The sequence below is a fragment of the Bombus huntii genome, chromosome 2 (genome assembly GCF_024542735.1).
Source record: "Bombus huntii isolate Logan2020A chromosome 2, iyBomHunt1.1, whole genome shotgun sequence".
NCBI lineage: Eukaryota > Metazoa > Arthropoda > Insecta > Hymenoptera > Apidae > Bombus > Bombus huntii.
This window is the reverse complement of record NC_066239.1, coordinates 4,581,420-4,603,635: the sequence shown is the minus strand read 5'-3', so window position 1 is coordinate 4,603,635 and position 22,216 is coordinate 4,581,420. Positions and strand designations below refer to the sequence as shown.

At 34.3% G+C, this 22,216-nt stretch overlaps 1 protein-coding gene across 6 annotated transcripts in view; it reads left to right on the top strand.

The window, feature by feature from the left end:
- Window positions 1-22,010, top strand: part of LOC126878275 (A disintegrin and metalloproteinase with thrombospondin motifs 4) — a 92,112-nt gene extending 70,102 nt beyond the window's left edge. For 5 of the 6 annotated variants that reach the window (XM_050640879.1, XM_050640877.1, XM_050640881.1 and 2 more), the window contains 15 exons: window positions 1,103-1,163; window positions 2,313-2,521; window positions 3,201-3,290; window positions 8,306-8,507; window positions 8,589-8,718; window positions 10,270-10,399; window positions 10,540-10,682; window positions 13,197-13,252; window positions 17,137-17,263; window positions 18,034-18,198; window positions 18,374-18,500; window positions 18,595-18,699; window positions 18,835-18,986; window positions 19,394-19,794; window positions 20,873-22,010. In XM_050640879.1, coding sequence (XP_050496836.1) covers window positions 1,103-1,163; window positions 2,313-2,521; window positions 3,201-3,290; window positions 8,306-8,507; window positions 8,589-8,718; window positions 10,270-10,399; window positions 10,540-10,682; window positions 13,197-13,252; window positions 17,137-17,263; window positions 18,034-18,198; window positions 18,374-18,500; window positions 18,595-18,699; window positions 18,835-18,986; window positions 19,394-19,794; window positions 20,873-21,009 — 2,235 coding nt within the window. In that variant the 3' untranslated portion in view covers window positions 21,010-22,010. Of the gene's footprint in view, window positions 1-1,102; window positions 1,164-2,312; window positions 2,522-3,200; window positions 3,291-8,305; window positions 8,508-8,588; window positions 8,719-10,269; window positions 10,400-10,539; window positions 10,683-11,044; window positions 11,098-13,196; window positions 13,253-17,136; window positions 17,264-18,033; window positions 18,199-18,373; window positions 18,501-18,594; window positions 18,700-18,834; window positions 18,987-19,393; window positions 19,795-20,872 lie in introns of all 6 variants that reach the window. The other variant, XM_050640882.1, reaches the window with a different exon arrangement.
- The last annotated feature ends 206 nt before the right edge of the window (window positions 22,011-22,216 follow it).

The window sequence follows — 22,216 nt, the reverse complement described above, 5'->3', positions numbered from 1 at the left end:
CAGAGAAATGGTTATTAATGCTCTCAAAAAATATGTTGAATAATTTTATCAAAAATATTATAGTCTGTCTAAAAACATGTGGCATAGACTAAGGGAAATAATTGGTCGTAATTAAATATAAAATGTCGGAAAATTACATTACGGTAATTGACGTAGGAGTCCACGTACTCTGAAACACGTTGTAATAAAAGATCGAAAGTAACGGACTTGTTTCTTGGTGTTATTATTACGCGCTATAGTTCCCATGATACTACCACGATTACCTTTTCCTCGATATTTCAACACGACGTACTTGGCCGGGAACAATACTACTCGGCGAGAAACTATCTCAATAATGCGAAGAAAGCGAAATTAATAGCATCAAACTGACGTTCATCGTGCCTGTTCAAAATTTGGAAAATTACATAATGACTGGCAATAAGAAAATTACCTTGGCCAAAACTATAAATTGTAGAATGATACTTCCGTGTTCGAAATGTCTTTCTGGAAAATAACTTTCTGCTAACCAAATGATTACATGCAACTCGCTATTTCGTCGTCGTCGTTCATAAATTTAGTAATATTTATACTCGTATATATACTTGGTACTTAAATGTAACATAAGTGAAAAGGGGAATATAGTGTTAAAACCAAAAAGAAAATTTTTTTAATAATTAAAAAATGTACGATACGTTGTAAGAAAACTAAGAATATTTTTATTATAACAAGACATATTTTTTAAATGCTCAGCGAGATAGAAGAAACAAAAATTTAATAAAAAAATAAGCAAATAAAAAATGTCATTTATTTGAAAGGATTCTTTCCTTCTAAATGAGCAAACACGATGGTGATTTTTCGAAATTGTTCATCTGCAAACAAGAAAGAAAGATAGAAACGTGACATATTGTTTTTCTCCGGTTATCTTCGTATTAAAAAGAAATCCTAATTCTAATCTTTGAATCTTAAACAATTAAAATACCTGAAGCAGTTGCACCGATCCCTTCATTAACCTTTCGTCACGCGAATGTTCTTTCCTTGCATGCACGAAAGCATTTCATCACGAAGAAGTATAAAGTACGAAGCGTAAAGCACATACTTACGATGAATTTCTTGTCTGTTGCAGATCCACGAACACATGACAAGGGAGGAGATGTTATCGGTGTTTCACACGGGACACGAGTCTGGTAATCACGGTGAAAAAAAATTTAATAATTAGCGGTAGACAGTTGTCTTTTCATTCAATCTGAACTCGATTCACTGTACGCCGATGGCCTTGCCACAAAACGGAATTCGTTGAATTCAATTTTCTTGCTATTGTACTCTGTCATTAGTTTCTTAATGGTGAAAATTGCGGAACGGTATCGTTATTATTCCGACAGAGATTGCACTAGTTTACTGTTGATTGGATAAAACACAGTTTCGAATATACATACAATGAAATAAATATTTAGTTCGTTAGCACACTGCCGACCATAAATATTAAGAAACGTATAGATATTTTTGTAGAAATTGAATACCTTTCACTGCTTTTATTTTCTACTTATTTATGCTCTTAAAAAATATGTTGAATAATTTTATCAAAAATATTATAATCTGTCTAAAAACATGTGGCATAGACTAAGAGAAATAGTGGGTCGTAATTAAATATAAAATGTCGGAAAAGTCATTGACGTAGAAAGGTAATTGACGTAGGAGTCCACGTACTTTGAAACACGTTGTAATAAAAGATCGAAAGTAACGGACTTTATTACAAATCTATTATTTCATTTGCATTATACCTATATGCCTTTTAATGTAATATACAAATAAAGTTTATTTAGAATTTCCTAATAAACATAGCCAGGTGTACTAATACTTTTGACCGGTAGTATAGCTACATTTGTTAACTACAGAACGTTGCTACAGGTATTATATTATATATTTCGAGACATAATGATTCAAAGTTACATATTATCATACCTTCGCGGACTTCGATCTACAAACCTGAATATTCATGATTTTGAATCGCCTTTAGTGTATCAAAGTATACCAGTACATTATGTCGTAACAAGAATGATTTGCATTGTGCACCGCCAATTTCGAGTTATAAATTTTAATATCGATATCAATAGCATCCACGATCTTGAATTATATTTAACGAGGACAACAATCTTAAGCCGTATGCATCTACATTGTAATAATCGCAATTTGTGGATTGTAACTTTTGGCAAGAAAGTGCGAAACCAGATATCGTTGATATGTCAACCTAACATCACGCAATACTTGCATTAATCTTTGCTGTAGTGGTAAAAAGTAATTTTCAGTAAAGACGACATATCGCGTTTCAATTCTAGTACCGACGTACGAAGTTATACCTGTGTTGCATTCAATGCACAAGAGAAGTACAGAGAAGCCGGAGATACACCTGAAGGCCTTCGGCAAGGACATCAGTCTGTCGCTGAAGCCTACGGAAGGGTTGCTGACAGCGAACCACTTGCCTATGTGGACTGTCACGAAGAACGCGTCGCAACCTGGTGGCCTCCACTATGAAAAGGTGACGAATGTAAGTTTTCAACGTGCGTCACGAAAAAATCATTTTTATTTTCCTCCTTAGCTCTTTTATTCTTTAAGAGATGTTTATTTATGAGCAGCTTCGTTTCTCTGAAATTTCCTTTCAGTAACATTCCTCCACTGTTAAACGTACCACGCATGTATATCATTTCAAAGTTTTCAGATTTTCTTCTTTCGAGACTTTCCAGATTTACATCCTACATAACTAATCAATGGCTTTTATTTATTTTAAAATGGTTATTCTTAAAATATTGACTTATTCTTAAATTCTTTCTCTTCTTATCACCTTACTACTTACTCACCTAAAATTTGTTTCAAAACAACGCATAAGAAAAATTCTAGCATGAATTACAAGACATCGTACGATCAACCCTATCTTACAACTTTTTAACTTTCACAACGTTGTGTTTTTAATTTTGCAATATTTTCCTCCCATCCCTGTTGCATTCTCATGCTACCCGACATTTTGCTCGAAACGATATTATGTATCGTATACAGGTATTATGTATACATAGCGAAAAAAGAAGCGAGACCTTTTCACAGCGACGCGATTTTTCCTCAGGCTCACGAGTTTGCATTATTCCTTTAAATGGTGTAAATCGCATAAAATCGGTTACATATGGCCAGGCACGTTGCGATCTCGTTGTATGTAATTGTTCTTCTCGTTTCAGGCCGACGTAGATATCGGTGACATCTATCAAGACACGACGAACATGGCGTCAATTCTACTGCACCGGGACGCGAATGGGAAAGTGCTCGTTGTAAGAGGCCATTCTTTCTTAATGTACCTTTCGACATTCCCGCCATTATTGCGACTCGTCTTTCGTCAACCGTCGCGACTCACTTAGGAACTCGTCTTGGTTATAATTATCGCAATACCGCGATTCGTTGGGGACAACTAGCAGGGCCACGCTTAGGAAGGCTGCCCGCCGTAGTTGCAAGTTAGAACGTCCAGTAGTCCGTAAAGCAAAAGGATAGCAATTTCACGAAATGCTTAGAAGAAGAAAATTTATGCGTAATCGCTGAAAGAATTTTTGTTACGCGGATAATCGATGCAATTTTGAATGGTTGACCAAAGACGAATGGTAAATGACGTTGGGAAATTGTGACTAGGGGATTAATTCTTTGGAATTTGGAATTTGGTGAATGGAAGTGGGCATATTTGTACAATGGAACATTTAGTATCGAAATTAACAGGGAAACAGGATTGCTTGGATAAAGAAGTTTGTGCAAATTATTTTGTATTTTAGAGAGACAGAGATCGTACTAGTTTTTTTGCTGCTAGATTACATAAACATTTTAATACGTTAAGCTACAATTAACCGTATTCGGTTTATCCTTTGACTCTTTAAATTTGAAATTGCAATAGGAGGATTAAGTAAATTATAATTACACACATAATTTTCCTTTTTATCTAGATTTCATATATCTGGCTGACCTTTTTCTACTGTGTTATTAACAAGTAAATATCAGTCACTCAAAGATCTGAAAAAGAATCTAACTTTCTGAGACGGACAAACATTCCAGACATCACATGTATCATATGTATCATATATCGTAATTATGCATCACTTACGTAATCACGAGACAATTTTAATATTACATCCATGAATATTCTTTTAGAACGTTAACAAAGCGGAGGCGAACCTAAAAGCATCTTTACAAAAATACCATTTGCTACTACCAAAACGGTTACACGTAAACGAGATTCAATAGAAAGTTGCAGAAAATGGCATTTCGCGATCGTTTTGACATTTCCATTTCGAGCTCCGGTAATCGCTGCTTCGTCCGCGGTTCATACAAAGTGCACTACGAAGATATTGCTTGGGCAAAACCAAGGAAAAAAGCAATAAAATTCTCCATATCGGTTGCACCTTTCAGAACAGTGGGCAGCTCGGAACAGAAGGCAGCCGTTCTCAATGATTGCGCCTCCAACCAACCAAGACTTAATTTTACTTGGGAATTTCGATCTCTTATGAAGTCGTAAGGAAAAAAATTCCCGACACAAAACTATTGCCAAAGCTGTTATTTATTCATCGAATTGTCTGAAACCTGTTGACAAAGTCATGAATGATAAGTGAAGGGATATTTTCATACAAAGATTATCCTGTTAACAACAAATTTTGTTCATTACATAATTTTAATCGTATTTTCGAAAAATGAAGGTTTACATTTGGGACGAAAAGTAATTTAGAAAAAAAAACGTACACGTGTAATTGATATGTTCTGGCCCTTTTTCATGCAAGATGATCGTCATACTTTATTAACTTTAATTTGCTCAATTTGCATCTGCTAGCGGATTTATCCTTTCGCATCCTGTTTTTGAGAAATGTTGGTTTAAACTTGTATTAATTCTCTTCTGTAGACAAAAATTAGTAGACTTCATAAATAAATTATGGAGATTATGCATAGACTGCATTTGGATTCGCCAACACATTTACTTGTTTTATTCTTTCATATTTTGTTTTTTGCAATGTATTATTTAAAGATAAGAAAAGAAGTTTGTAATTGATTCATATTAATTATTGTCTTTAATTGTAGATTAGCATATCTTATAGATTCTAAAGTGCTAAGTCTGAGTCTGACAGCAAATTAGCAAAACGTTTTAATTGCTTCTTGTAGGAAAAAGAGACACAAGTAACTATATTACTGTATTACTATATAACTATATTCATTTTTAAAACAAGACTTTTCTGTTTAAAACAATGAATTACACAAACAATGAAATATTACACTATTTACTAATTATTATATTACAGTATAATAATAGAATACATATATATTATTTACATATAACAACAAATAATTATCTTTCTTGGTTACTTGGTTGAAACTCGACGCATGAGCTGATGAAATTGCCATTCATTTGCTGCTTTTATTATAGAAACTGAGTATATTGTAGCCTATAAGTCAATCAAGGAACAAATTGTCGGTGAATTTCTGTTCTTGTAGTTCTTCCTTTATGGAGAATTTTACGTGTGGAGAACAATTAGAAATCCTCCTGAAGCATTGACTACAGCTATTGTGACGATTGAAAGCGTAGTTCAAGGGAAAGAAATTCAATTGAAGTCATGTATGAATGTAGGAAGATCGTTGCGTTTGTTTAAAACAGTAGAATTCCTAAAAAGAGAAATTTAGTCTGGTAATCAATAAAATGATCGTTATTATATAATTGCGTGAAAGAAACGAATTGTTTTATTGTAGATTTATATTCTTCGGTGAAAACGATTAGAGATCTCCCCTTGACAGTGATTTCATTTATGATCATGAATATTGTTCTTTTGACCAAGCGATACGATTAATAAATTCACACGAGGTAGCATTGTAAAATCGTGATCGTTTGCCATGATATTAATGAATGATATGCTTTTATTATATAATGCTACAAAGGTAAAACAAATTATTTTATTAATAAATTTATTAAAATTTGCAAATTATGCAATTTATAGAAATCCACGTGTAAGTCTACAGACGTTTATAAATTTTGAAATAAGAAGTCAATTAAATTTCTAAATATTTATTACCAATAATTTGAACATAAAATTTATGAATATGGATCCTCGTAAATTTTCCAAGAAAAACATAAATAAGCAGCTTTTTCTTTTCTTTATAAATTTTGGTTGCTGGCCAATAAGAGAAAAAAGGAAAGATTTTATTTGTTTTATAAAATATGAAATAGTTACAGAAATAAATCCAAATATCGGGAAAACAACCGTTACAAATTTTCCATTAGCAACTGAAAAAACTGTGTCCGTATTGTTCACAAAAGGAATTCCGATTCTTTCACCAAGATAACTCCTTGGCACATCGAGTGCACATTATGCAGCAATTCATTGAAAATTCAGGTCTAAAATTAGCATTCTCTGTATCACCAGAGTATTCTCCTGTGCAACAAAAATTTCGCTGCTTACAGCTTTTTTTTATTACTTTCATACATCAAAAATCAGTTGAAAGGACGTCGTCCTTGACAACGATCGGTTAATCGCTGCGTAGGATGAAACATATTGTACAGTGTTCGAGAGAAGTGCCAACAAATTTTTGAAAACCAACTTTGACATATGTATGTTAAAAAGTATAAACTATAAGGAAAGGCTATATCATATCACAACACAATTATGCGTACAAGAAAACATGTGTATTGTTTCCTTACAGTGGTTCACGAAGGCATTTAAACAGTTGCTATAAAAGATTTGTATGAATCTAGCTATGAAATGTAATTATAATTTTGAAATTTCATTAGCATTGTAATAAGATACAATTATTGCGATGATGTTGGTAGCTTTGAAACCAATTTGAAAATGTACATATGTAGAAGTTGTAGAAGTTGTAAAAGTTGAACTTGTATCTCCTTCAGGTTATTTCTTTCCTCAACCATTTCATATTAAAACAATTCTTTCTAGCCATCAAGCTACATAAATCAAAATCAAATAAACTGGACTCTTCATTTTGTGGCGACTGACATGTAAATTACTTTGCCGTAATTATTATAACACCTACTCGTTGGATTTATTGGAAAACTCTCTCTTTATTTAGTATTTTACATATATTATAAGTAGGCTATGGATTTTTATGCGTCTGCGGGAAATTTGAAGATGCAAAAATGCACAGAATGCATATAACTTGCAAAAGTACATAATATATGCAAAATATGATACTTAATACGTAAAACGATTTTCTACCCAGGTTCCATTCCTTTAATTGTGTTTATAGAAATATGAATTTGCCTAAATATCAACAGGCTAGTTACAAAAAATGTATGACGCAAGTGAAATAGCAGATTTATAATAAAATAACTAAAAAATGAAAGCCACGAAGAAACATCCAGTTAGTACTAAGTGAATTAACCACCATATGTAATTTTCTTTATATACTGCTAACTTTTGCAAAAGTAACCACACGAGAATAAATTCCAAAGATAACAAATATCGTCATTCCGCGTTACATAATGCCGTAAAAGCGTTGTTCTATATGACCCCATGTGTCCTGACAGTCCTGACCTTTCGCTTTCACTCTCCCTCCCTCGACGTGACCAATGCACCTCTCTCGGACTGCAAATCGAACATGTTGATCGTACCCGGATCGGAAATATCAATGATCCAGCCAATCGACCGGCTGTTCCACTATGGAACGTGTATTTCGTTTTCGCTCGTCCAACGTTCATGTTGGATAAAATTAGTCACGTCGTGATAATTGCATATAGCCAGGCGGAAGTCGTTGGCCATCGAATGAGGAATTGACGTAGAAAGCATGCGCGATTAAGCTATTAACCGATTATAGTTCGTTAACTCATTGATCGTGTGATTAAACATATTATTGGTACCGGAAATGCCGGTAGAGCTTCTAATTAGCTAGATTGTTTATTTTTCCTATTAATGTTTAGATATCAGGAACGAATATTATAGAAGTAAAGTTTTATTCAAATAATTATTTATGTAAAATTTTTATTCTATTTATTATTCGCTTCGTTACTTCACCTTAAATAACGTTATTTATTTTTCTGTTGTGTATCATAAATTGATAGAAAGCTCATATAACTGTACAAAAACACTACTATAGTACAAAATATATTAAGCAGTAGAGAAACTTGGTACAAAAAACTACATCGGAATAAGAGAATATTAATCCATTATTATGAAATTATGCCCATTTCTAACATGATATATATATATTAATTAACAGTAGAAATAATGATAAAATGTGAATTATTCTTTGTTTCTCATAAAGTATAAATAAATGTTCTCTACAAGATAACAATTAATGATGTGATTTGAACCAGGATGGTAATATCGGTGCAGAACTAGTGATTCGACCATTGCCAGATAGGATATTAAATGAAGTAGTAAACAAGAACTCGAATCTTCACGGAGAAGAGTTGCTGCCAAACGTAACGCGAAGTAAAGGGAACTTGAAGCGCACGAGCCATCACGTGGTGTACAAGAAAGTGACTCGTCCAAACGGCGACGAGTACAGCGATTTCAGTGAGTGATCTTTACGTGTTACCACACCAGAAGGTGAAATCTTCCAGAGATCGGTTTCTCGTGATTAAACATCGATTTTAGCGCTGATGGAGCCCGATCACTTGGCCAAGAGGTACAGATCGAAACGATCGATCGCCGCCAGAACAAAGAGGGAAGCACCGTATGTGATCTACCCGGAAATCCTCTGCATCGTCGACTATGATGGATATAGGTGAAAACTCTTATTTATTGACAAAGGTTAATTCATTGGTGAGGATTGGTTTACTTTCAAGAGATAGCAGCTTATAAATGGATTACGGATTTTTATGGATTTATAAGGTACAAAAGGTACAAAATGCATGGAATGCGCACAATGTGCACAATATGCATAAAATATATGTCAGAGACGAAAGGACGCCGGGGCCCCTCTGGAACTTCAGAATAACCTCTTAACATTGTAATCTAGAGTCTACTATAGCCGTAATGAAACAATCGCAGTTATCCAAGCCGATGGTGACCGTCCGGGATTAGTGACCTGTGTTGGCCTGTCGCCCAAACTAGCCGCGGTCAACGGGACGGGCGCTCCGTCTAACAAAGGTGTGGAGCGGTGTTATGACCCTCATTAAAGGAACTACCCATAGAGGTATCGGACAGTAAATCATGCTAACGGTTCCTTAGTACAAGTAATACCTGAGGTTGAGGCACGTACACAGCACAAGTCCCGGCAGCCCGAGGACCCGCTATAAAACCTGGGTTTTTCGGCAATTAAGATGTTTTGCAAACGGACAGGCAGCTTCTGTCCCAAATTGACCAATCGACAGCGACGTTGATCCGAGGATCCTGGGTACTTAGACACCCCAGACAGAGTTGGTCTCGGTGGCGTCGTTGGGACGAAGATGCATTCCTGATTGAGACCTCATCGAGGAATGGAATAACGCCTTACGATCAGTACACGTTTGAGTTAGAGCAAGCATATCCATCCTCCCGTTGACCGTGGATTCGTTATCGAACCTAAGACCACTATCACTAGTGTCGCGAGGGCCTAATCGCCGCTGTTGATTGTCGAATCGGTAGTGTTCATACCCGGCACTGATCCCACTTCTGATGTCAGAGAAGCGTCAGTAATAGAGTTGTGGGCATTTGATAGACCTCCCTTGGAGTTGGCCAGGGTAGTGTTCATACCCGTTGTATCAAGCCGTATCTTCGTTATAACACGACCCTGGCCAACTCCAAGGGAGGTCTATCAAATGCCCACAACTCTATTACTGACGCTTCTCTGACATATATAAAACATTTAAAGTACTGTGCCCGTTACAGTATGAAACAATTTCTGCCTAGATTTTAGTTCCTTAGCTTTAAAAAATGTGAATTTGCATAGATATATCCAGTTTACTTGGAAATAAAAAAAAATTGAAAAATACCTTTTTTATGTCGAGGAATAGTCCTTTTTTTTTATAGGAAAATGATATGTTTCATATCATTTAAATATGACTATCATATTTAAAATTATCTAGCTGATATCAAAAGATTATTTCTTTGATAGATGTGAAGACGTCACAGTGTATGAGAGATATTATGTAACAGATTATCCATTTGTCCGTATTAATATTCATTATTGGCTTATGTAGCAGCTGTTTGCAAGCAGCGAGTGGTTCAACTCTATTTATATACGTTCTTAATGAAGCATTTCGTTTGATTGTTAAAATAGAACAGCAAATGTTTAATCAATACCAATTCAATTTTTAATCGAATCAAAATTTATAATTAAATTCGTTTCTTCTAGATTACATGGCGGTGATAACGTGCAAATCAAAAGATACTTTGTGTCCTTCTGGAACGGAGTAGACCTAAGGTACAAGCTGTTAAAAGGGCCAAAGATCCGCATCAGTATCGCTGGAATCATTATATCACGGGTGAAGTGCAATTAATCATCTCGATCCTTTTACCGAACTATGATTTTTTTACGAATCGTTACGTTTCCCACAACTTTCTCCTCCTTTTTCTTTTTCTTTCCCTTTTTTTTTTTTTTTTTTTCTTAAACGATATCTTTCAGGGCAGAGATGCTACACCGTATTTGGAAAGAAATCGCGTCGGACGAGACGCGATCGATTCGGCAGCTGCGTTGACCGACATGGGCAAATATCTCTTCCGAGAGAGACGACTTCCGGTGTACGACATCGCCGTCGCTGTCACAAAGTAAGAGTGTGCATTTCTTTAAATTCAACCTAATTACCACATTACGTTTCACGTGATTAACATACAAAATCTTCTTCCCTGGCAACTTTTCTCGCTCTCCCCTTTTTGTCTCATCTTTCGATATCAATGACAATTTAAACGACTTGTTTTCTTTTTAATCGAATACGTGGAAGAATAGTGAAACTCGAAAGGAAAATGATAACGATTAACTCGAAAGCGTGTAAAAAATATTGAGAAGCAGAGATTTCAATCGAATTTCACGCAATAACGAATACGTTCTATGGCCCCGACATTATGCTATTACCGTTTTACCACAGCAGTCTAGTGATTTCATACTGTTTGATTTTTATTTCGCAAAACAGGTATGATATGTGCCGTCGTAGGAAAGGCGGCCGCTGCACTAAGGGAACTGCCGGTATGGTTTATTACATAGCGATCACGCTTTCTTTTTCAATTTGTTTGTTTATTTCTTTTTAATCTTATTTTATTTTCGTTCATATTCTTTTAACGTAATTAGCGTTGTACAGTATTTACATCTAACTTAAATGTAGTTTTTGACGGTGCAGTGATGGCGTACCACGATGGGAATGGTGCGTTTACGGGGATAAACGATACAAAAGTGACATTCTTTCTCGTCGAAATAGTATAATATTTGTACTTTCTTGTTTTGAAAGATTCTGTCACAATGGACAGTAATTTTCAGAAAGATACAAATAAAATATATACATAATCTTCATCAAGAGTGAAAGAGATTTAATAGTTCTTAAATAATAAGCTCCATGTAAAAATGTAGACTGTACTCGTATTTTGTCGAACGAGAAAGTATGCTCTTTTAACGCACTTAGTTTAATCTAGTGTAAATACGGTGTTGAATACTCAAATTGTAGTTATTTAAAATACTGTACGCTATTTTAGTAAAGAATAAGCTTGCTAAACATTGCGCACATTCATTATTACTCTCGTAGACACGAAGTATACAGTAGAATTGATCTTCAGGAGGTAATGGTACACTAATATATGTAATCAATAACACGCGCGCGTATTGGCTTTCTTATTCTGCCTGTTATTAGACATCGATCTACTAAACTCTAATTATAGCATACAAACCTACATCGATGAATGCGATCAAACGCGGAAATAATTAAAATTAAAGATCAAAATCCATATGCATCCTCTAAACCTTTCAATCGAACTTTTCATCTCTTTAATCCAACATTCGATAAGCATGTGTGCATAGTATCGAAAGTGTTAAAATCAGGAAATCATAATAACAAGCCTCATTGTACATATTTCGTTTTAAAAGATAATACAAGCGGTAAAAAGAACATTTCGTTTCAAGCCTCAAGTTCGTTTCAAGTCAACATTCAAGTCGACGTTCACGATGTATATAATCTTCTGCGATAGGTCGAGTTCATAATACATATATAAATGGCACTCCTTCATGCGATTTCGAGAAGCAACGCGATTCAAAAGTTGCTAAAAAGGAATCGGCTGTAATTATTCATACCTGAGACGCAACACTCGCTAATTGGCAATTATTTACACGCGCGCTACTCGTAGTGTGTTTGCTTTACCGTAATTCCACGCTATCGCCTTCCGCAAGCCGCGTCCTCAACGCTGAACAAGGAGGAGACATCAAACACGGTGTGTGATATCGCTTCATCACGGTGTTTGCTTTTCGTTATCAATCAAGTTAATGCCATTCCTCGTAAATCAATACCATTAATCGTCTGTCGTACGTGAAGTCTTGCAATGATTTCAAAAACATGCAATTTCTATGAAATTTTCATGTGCGATATCTGTATATTATGAAATATCATGATTTGTCAAGATAATGGCAGAATTAACCATTCTTTTTTCTGGAGATAGTTCTTTTGTTATATTTGTCAGAGATTAACTAATTAATGATGAATTATAGTCACGTGGACTATTGTAAAATAGACAGGTCGTTATCGCGTCATGCGAAATTATTCTGAAACTACTAAAAAACTAGTACATATATATTGAATGTAATATATATACTGTTATGCATGTAATATAGTAAAACGTCAAAGTAAAGAAATTATAATATTCAACGTGAAAAGATATGAAATTGCCAGATTTTTCGCACATTGCTTACATTATTTATCAGAGAGCATTTATCAGAGAAACAAAAGGGCCTCACGCGTTAATCATAAGAATCTTATGCTAATAGATCCAAGGATACCTTAGTATCCGAATATTGTCCTAACTCATTGTATTATATATTACAAAGTATCATGGTTTTAATAGGCAATATATATACATAATATGTATATATATATAGAGAGAGAGAGAGCATTTAAAAAATGGTAGACTCCATTATAGGAATATTGTATGTGTATATGCTACAAAATATTATAGTTTACCGAAATGTAATGGATATTAGACATATACGAGCGGCACGTTCCCAACAATTGTCCCGTGACGTGGTCCAAAGCAGACTGGAATTGTGAGTCCACATGATAAAGAGGAACTTTTGTTGTTGCATTACAGATTAGATATGTGCAGGAGGCAATACGCGAATGACGTGTGCAATAGAGGAACCGCAGGTACGTTTCTCGAGTTCGAAGGAAACGAGATTGACGAGAACAGAAAATTGTCTTTGATCTATCTATGTGCACTGCTCTGCGAACGTTTTTTTCTTTTTTTTTTTTTTTTACTTCTCCAATCTAAATTTCTTTCGCTGCAACCTCCCGAAAACATGTGTCGTATGGTTGAAAACGAAGGAAGTTCTCGAGGCTTTCACAGCCAGAGTTCTTTCGTGGTATACATATATGTACTGTTCGAGATTTTAAAACGCAAATCGTGCTCTTTTGGACAAATCTGTTCCGGTGTTTTGTTATTTTTAATTTTCGATGAAGATATTCTATGTGCTTTTGTCATACTGTGAATTTAATGTGCGATTTAAAATGGAATATTTTGAATAACTCAAGAAGTATTCAATATTAAAACTACAAGAAACTGCATTATATTACAAAAAGCTTTAATTTCTTAACATACATTTAATTAATTATGTATCGAATTAAACGTCGACTTATTCCATTTACTATTTACGATCGAAACTTCATTTCGTTTCGATTTTACTTCGAACTAGTTATTACATTAATATCCTCTGCAAAACACTGGAATTATATTTCCAAGAAAATGCCGCATTTTGAAAAAACCTCGAATAGTATAGCATTTCAAACTCGTCTACGTTGCTTTTATCTATACTTATCCTGTTTGTTTTCACTCTAATAGCTTGAATGAACTTCTTCACTCTGTGTTTGAACTTGATTATCGCGAGAAAAAAAAATTGGCTGGACAAAAAACACCGATCAAAACTTCCCTCGAGCTGAGCGTGAAACATTCTATCGCGGCTTGCCACGCGTGTTTTCTTGTTTCTGGATCTCACCTTTCTTAGTCTGGGATACAAGTATGCCTTTCTCTCCTTCACTTACACTGTCACTCTGTCTTTCACTCTCCTGATTCTCACTGTGAACGTATATATACGAGCGAAAACGAAAGCGGTATTATACCTGTCCTAAACAAAAAAAAAGAAGAGAAAAGAGGTTTAAAAAGTAAAAATAATTTCTTATTCCACAATTTTCCGTTTTTAAATCTTCTCTGTTCATTCACTTTTTTGCACAGTGGCTACGGTTTCCTATTTTGTGTGTGTGTGTTTGTGTTTCACGTACACACGTATGTACATAAATCGTACACGACCTTGGCATTTGTACAATCGATCGTTTGCAATTACTTTTCTATATACACTTTACCACGGAATATTATCAAATTGATCGTTCGATCCTAATGGTACCTCGTTGGTCTAAGAATAATTTGAAAAATATATCTACTTTTATATTGCCGTATTAATTCGAGTAGGCGTATCCGGTGGAAAAATGGTTTTAGTATTTAGTAAAAAATAACTTTTAGTATTTAACAACCAGGTATCGATTTCACATAACAACCGAAATATAAACTGTTCCATCTTTAGTTTCAATGCAAACACAACTTTCTTATTTAATATATACATAGATGAACTATTTGTCTACTACTTGGCGGCAATGGTTTGATTTAAACGAAAGTGTGCCGATGCGACCTTTTGACTTAACACGGCAGTATATCCTTATCATCTTCACACTCGCTATGTCGTTCTTTTGAATCATTCACACCTCCTTCTTGTTTCTTTGGCTGCATTACTGACGAGGACCACGGTTGGTAAGTTTATTCAAGTCGAAGCGATCGAGAATCGCGTTAGAAGTGAAAAATAAGCCGAACAAAGGAATATCGTAGAGATTAATACCGCAGAGATTATTCCTTTTTCCCCAATACTGGAAATTCTCGTTGAGGGAACACGATCTTTAAATCGATCTTCACGGTAGATGAAGTTTTAAGTTATTTCGAAATCCTCGGTTAATCGATCGACGTAAATTAATAGCTGCATGCTACTCTATTAATCAGCTACGATCTTTTCTCAAATGGGCACTCGTTTCTTAAAAAGTTCCTACGAAAACAAAAGTTTCGACCACATGATTCAGATTGCATCTCGGATACATTAATAAATTCAGTATAGTAAATTTCATTTAGTAGCCAAATAGAGTAAATTTATGCGATTAATTCAGAGTTATTTGAAACTACGTTTAATCTTCCTGTAATAAATTAAACGTATTACGTCTCTGTCATTAGCTAAATTTCATTCATCAAATTTGTACTATTTTTGGATATTTTCATGTATACGTATTTGTTTAGCTTAGCTTAGCTTTCGTATATTGCAATAAAATTTGCACAATTATTAAATAATACCTTAATACTTCTTTTGGACATAGTATCTTATTGTTTTATTTATATTCAAATAAATATTCAAAAGACGTATTGAGGCATTATTTAACAATTGTGCAAATTTCATTGCAATGTATGAAACCTAAGCTGAAGAAATGCCATGGCCATACCAAAACCATGTTCGATTCTCGTTGTACGCAATATATTAGAATTATTTTAAAAATACGTATTTAATGTACATGGAATTTTTCGAAAGAGTATAAAAAGTTGTGTAAAAATTTTTTAAGGAATGTCGTGCCAATCTAAGAAAAAGCCAAGTTATTTTCCAGCTTTCTCTTACTAAACGAGTATTTAATTAAACAGATTAATACTGCCGCTAAATATTTGCTAGAATTTCGTATCTAATAACAGTACTGGTAACATCTTACCAAAGAACGTGTCTTCGTTTTTGAGAATGGACGATCTTCACGATCTGATGGATAGCCAAATGATTTCATAATTCAAGTTTAATTCACGTTGCCAATGCAGTCGCAATACGGTTGCTTGCAGTAAGCACTTTCAAACTGCAGTTATATATTAGCGATCAAGTCGTGATTCCGTTACGATATCTACAAACTTGAATTATCACGATACAGTTGTTCTTTCGACATAGTGCATTCATAATCGAATTTGAATTTCCTTTCACGGTACGATCGCGGCTTCGATTATAGTATATTCAAATTTCAAGTCATTAATCCAGCCAACTTTCAACGATAGTTTAGAATATATATGTACTTTCCAAAAGACTCACGCTATACTAGAAGTTTCGTAATACTCTATTGTGTTAGATTTAGAACATGGCTTGTGATTGTTCGTAATACAGTTACAAAATATCGTTGTTGTCTTGCACCACTGATCCAGTTATTTTATATGATTCAATTACGATATGTACATTCACGTTTCTACATTGCCGGTTCAACATTATATAATATTCGATACAATTATTTCAGATTGATCAGAATCGTGATGTAGTTCGGCCTTGCTTCAAATACGACAGATTATTTCGGAACATTCACATTTGCTATCTAATCGCGATAGAGTTTCGTTATTAGAAAAGAATGTATTGGCATTTGAATTGGAGATTTTATATTTGATTGGACGACGTTGAGGTTTTAATTATTTAAGTGGTAAATTTTAATACATCGATCGTGAATTAAACCGAGAATTGACTGTATAAATGACTTTATTTGATCTGCAGTTAATTAGTTTAATGGCAATTATATTCAGCAGATATTACAAACTTGTTATTGTTAATGATGTTGTTAATAACTTATTTCCAAATGAAATAATAATAAGAATTTGCCAATATTGACTTACTTTAAAACTACTTTAAAAATGATTAAATCTTTTTATCTTCTATCAAGTATATGTAATAACGCTAATAATATTACTATAGTATAGACTAATAAATTGAGGTCGAGTTTTTACTTTCTTATTTTACGTTCTCAAAGTTGAAGATACGTTCACGTATTTCGTATTACTAGTATTAATTTAACTTGCTAAAAATGCAGCTTTTTTGTTAGTCCATATTGAATAACGAACTTAGTAGTGCCATTAACATTTCAATTAACATTTTTACACCCTGTACATAAGGACGGAAAACGTTCCAAAGTGATCATGTATCTTTATTCAGGATTCGCGTATGTGGGTGGAGCTTGTGTCGTGAATAAGCGTCTGGAAAAGGTGAATTCGGTCGCTATTATCGAAGACACAGGCGGATTTAGCGGAATTATCGTTGCAGCCCACGAAGTTGGTCATTTGTAAGTCCATTATCGCTTGAATATTTTGTCATTTCTATAGAAAATTCGAAAATCGTGTTGTAAATTGTGGTTATTTAAATTAACGAGTAAATTGATAAGTTACGAGTTGCACAACGTAAACTTCTCTTTTACAATTTTATAATTTTCAGTCAAATATTATAGAACAGTCAGGGATAGATTATTTTATTTTTCATTTATTTTGTTTGTTTTATTAGTAAACTTATTACTGTTATACAAGGAGATTTTGTTAACATTGATAATTTGTACCTTGTAACTTGTAAAATTTCATCAATAACACAAATTTAATCGTATAAGACAATTCTGATTATTTCGACTTCTTAAAAAATGTATTAACATTCTATAGAAATCATTATTACTTTTCAAAACATCGATTTCTATAAATTATGAAAAAATGAAACAGAGATAGACCAAAAGTTAAAATCAAAATTCACGTGACCGTCTTTCGCTATTAAAATTAAATAAATTTTATAAAATTAAAGAAAAATCATTTTATTCGATATTAGTGGTAAGAACTGGTTGCGTGAACTTTGATTTTAATTTTTAGCCTATTTCTGTTTTATTTTTTCATGATTTGTAGAAAGAAATTTCTTCGACCGAATAAAGTTCACGTTTTCATTTACATTTGTTTGTTTTTCGCCAAATTGTTGGAAATTTGTAGCAACCGTAGTTCCCTAAAAATAATATTGATTTGCGTTAAAAATGTTGATTTGAATGGGACGTAAAATGACATTGAAATGCGAATATCGTAGGCTGGGCGCAGTTCACGATGGCTCACCGCCACCTAGCTATCTCGGAGGACCAGGAGCCGAAAAATGTCGTTGGGAGGATGGCTACATAATGAGCGATCTCAGACACACAGAGAAAGGCTTTAAGTGGTCCCATTGCAGCGTATCGTCGTTTCATCATTTCTTGAAGTATGATTCATTCGTTCGTGGTTTATGAACCTCTGTCTTCGATATTATTTCAATTAAATCTCCGTAGAATAAATGAACTTCCTTAATTTTTTAAAATAATTGGTACTACTTTATTAATACTTTTTGAATTCGTTATTATATGCAAATAAATGATGTGTCGATATCTCTATTCCAGCGGCGACACAGCAACGTGTTTGTACAACGCACCTCACGAAGACGAAGCTCTTCCTAGAGTTTTACCTGGAAAGCTTCTTTCGTTGGATGCGCAATGTCGGAAAGATCGTGGAACGAGCGCCTGTTTCGTAAGCTTTGCATTACAACGTCGATCAACGTGTATCTTTTTTATCCATTGCATCGTTGGTGTTATATCAATGAAACGATTATTTCACGTTTTAGAAAGACGACAGAGTTTGTGCTCAACTATTTTGCTTTGACGCTGGCTCAGGATATTGTGTGGCATATCGTCCAGCGGCCGAAGGTTCTCCTTGCGGAGACGGTCAGGTAAATAATTTAAATAAAAGTGATTCGTACGACGAATTTGTAACATATATATGTTATATTAAGAATTGGGAAAAAATATTTTATTCTGCTTCCTTTTTATCAAACTGTTGATTGTGATCCTGTTAAAAATTGTAGTATTGCCTAAACGGAAAGTGCGTGGCCGAACACGAAAATATTATCCCAGATTATACGCAAAACATTCCAACGTACGTGCGCCGAGATAGCAGTTTCAACCCGACAGCCAACAATCGGCCTCTGTATGCTCAATATAACAACACAGACTACAGGTAATATTCTGAATATACGTAAAACCTACATAAATATTATTTAAGGATCTATAATTTCGTGGCATTCGTTATAGTTGGTAATATGTAAATAATTATCATTCAGATAAGATAATCGAATTAATGCACTTCGATGTCTCTTCGTTCTGTTTATCAAAATATGTAATTATTATCATAACTAGTAAACATGTTTCAGGTAATCAGCATGCATTTCCAAATCGTCGTTCAAATATTTACTATTATAACACGCACTGCAAAGATTCTAATGCTCAACTTTGTTTAATAAACAACAATTTTCACCCGTGTTTGGCGACCGCCTAATCAAATAGCAAATATTTTCCGAATTTTCGAGAGTAATCCAAACAGATCACCTGGTCCCTTCGATAATCCCATAATGCTATGTCACACAGGTATCCGTGGGAATCGACGACATACAGCACGCCACAATCGAAATTTAAATACTCCTCGCCGTCGTCGAATCTCTTCTCGTCGACGAGCAATCCTTACAAACGCGTCACATCGTTCGCCACTACCCCGGCGACCAAATACACCTACACCACTGCCAGTTATCTGTACGTCAATAAATACAAGACTAAAGTAAATATTAGTAACGATGCTAGTTATAGTAAGAACGGATACGCTGGTGGTACTACTACTAGGAATTATTCGTACTATACAGTTAGTCCGATATCAAAGATCAACGATCTGAATTATCCGAAAATTAGCCCGTTCAGACATAAGGGCACGGTGAGCATGGTGTTAGCAACAGCAGACGAAAAGGATCAGAACGGGCCTCAAAACGATGCTCGCGGTAAGAGAAATCTGTATCAAAAGACGACGATACTCGCTTTCTTCTCGAGTTACGAGAACCTTCTCTTTATTTTTTCTGTCGATCATCTGATTAAACCTTATCGTCTCGATATATTTTTCTTGTCTATTCTCGCTTTATTCTATTTTTCTTGCTTCATCTTTCTTATTATTTTATATACGATGAAATTAAGTATTTTTGTTATTATACATAGGCGTTCTTCTATTTCTTCTCTGCTATTTTACTTTATGTATTCAACCATTTATCGTAATCATTGTTAATGAATAGCGTAGCCGTTAAAACGCTACGAAGTGATTTAAAATGGTGACAAACTGACACGTCGCATTTTTCATCGTCAGAGTTCCTCGTAGTCTGACTCGTGCAATTCACTTGTGAGACAGTGAATATCTTTCGTTTCTCTGTACAGCTTTACCGACGTTTGTTTTCCTTTTTTTTTTTTTATATTTCCATGTATGTACTACGGCTATTCCATTGGGTAACGAATCTTGTGTTAAATGTATATTTTGAATTCTTGGTGTCTTTTTCTGTTCATTGGAGTAATTGTTTTCGGCTTCTGGGTGAATGTTTTATATCAACATATTTGTTAGAATTCATTTCAGGTTTTCTTTACTTGTACATAATATTATACATTAAACATAAACATCAATCATGTTCTTAAAGTGTTATACAAGTTTTATTAAGTAATGAGTTTTGTGTCTTACTTTACTAACGGTGTGCATAAATTCTTGAAACTCCTCACAGCTATTCTTAACATTTGTTTAAACAAATATAACAAATACACACGTATTTGAATTCTAAAAATATTTCCTTTAATACCATAAAAACTTCCACATGAAAATATTAGTTTAAAATCTTAACTCCTGGAAATCACTCTTACAGAAAAATATTACTGGTTGGTTAGTAGTACACTACTAATTCCGAGTAGCGTATTAATTTGAATTTTTTTTCTGTAAAATCACCTACACATTAAATTCAATCGTATATTTTCACACCTACAATAAACATTACATCCCAGTGTGAATACCGAATTTTTTATATTGATGATTATATTTCTTTTTAGAACCAGAGGACGATGAGTGCACGGACGTGGGGTCAGATTGCGCGGAGCTGATTGACAGGCTGAGGACATGGCTGTGCCATTTGCAATCTGTGAAAAGCCGCTGCTGCGCGTCCCTAAAGACGATCTGCGCCGCTTGATGTGCAACTTTGAACGTAGTCCTTCCTGTTCGTTAAGGAGTTCACGTGGCTACGCATCCAGAGACCACCACAGATCCGAAATCGAACACTCGGCGCGCACTCAGCACGCGTTCAGCTCATCGAGCAGACCATATTCTCCATTGAGAGATTGGGACTTAGACGAATCATGTGATCTACGATGTCGTTCGGTCAGCATTATCTTTAAAAGACGGACATCTTACCAAGTTCTTAAATGCGCTCCCGGTCGAAACCACATGAAAAACGAATGTATAATTCAATTTATTAAGTAGTTACATAATCTCACTGTGTTACCCAGAGTATAATTTCGTCCTTTCTACTTTCTCTTCTCTTTTTCTTGTCTTCTTTCTTTCTTCTTTTCTGATGCAATAATTCCGCGATACGATAATTGTTTACGATAGTACCGCAGGAGCTTTGTACAGACAACAGGTGTGAAGTTATAAATACGTCGAGTACGAACAAAAATGTTCGATCAATGTATCTGATAGATTCGATCGTATATTTATTCGATGCATCGCGCGGGAGACTTTTGTGTTACGATAGAAATACGATACATGCGTATTAGTACGAACGCGCAAGTGCACGCCAAAAAACGAGCTTCCCCTAAAATAATGAAAATTATAGTGCAAGGCAAATAAATGGTGATTATACGATGGAACCGTGCGTTCCCTTTTTGCTAGTTTATTTTTGTGAATCTTTTATACAAATTAAATCGCTAAACTGAGACAATTTTCTTAAAAGAATACTGAAATTATCTTTGGACTGTCTCTGATAGTATAGATATGTTTCAACTACTTATATTTTATATTATTATGTTTAAGTGTTGATAATTGGGAAAAGATAATTTAATATTTGTAGACAGTATTCATTCATTGGATATAATATATTGTGATACAAATGTACATATTTGAAAGACAAATTTTAGAAAATTTTCTCGTTTCTTTTTTTTGTATAATGTCAATTTAATAAAATGATCGACTATAGTTTTCTCATTCCTTTATTATATTATTAATATTCTTTTTATTATAAGGCTTTTCTAAAGAAATATATACCACTTTATTGTACTTAAGACCTACTACCATGTAACAATCCTGAATTGATCTATTATCCCTTAACAACTTATTCTACTATTATCTCTTAACAGACTCGGTTTGATCTATTATCCCTTAACAACTAATTTTATTATCTC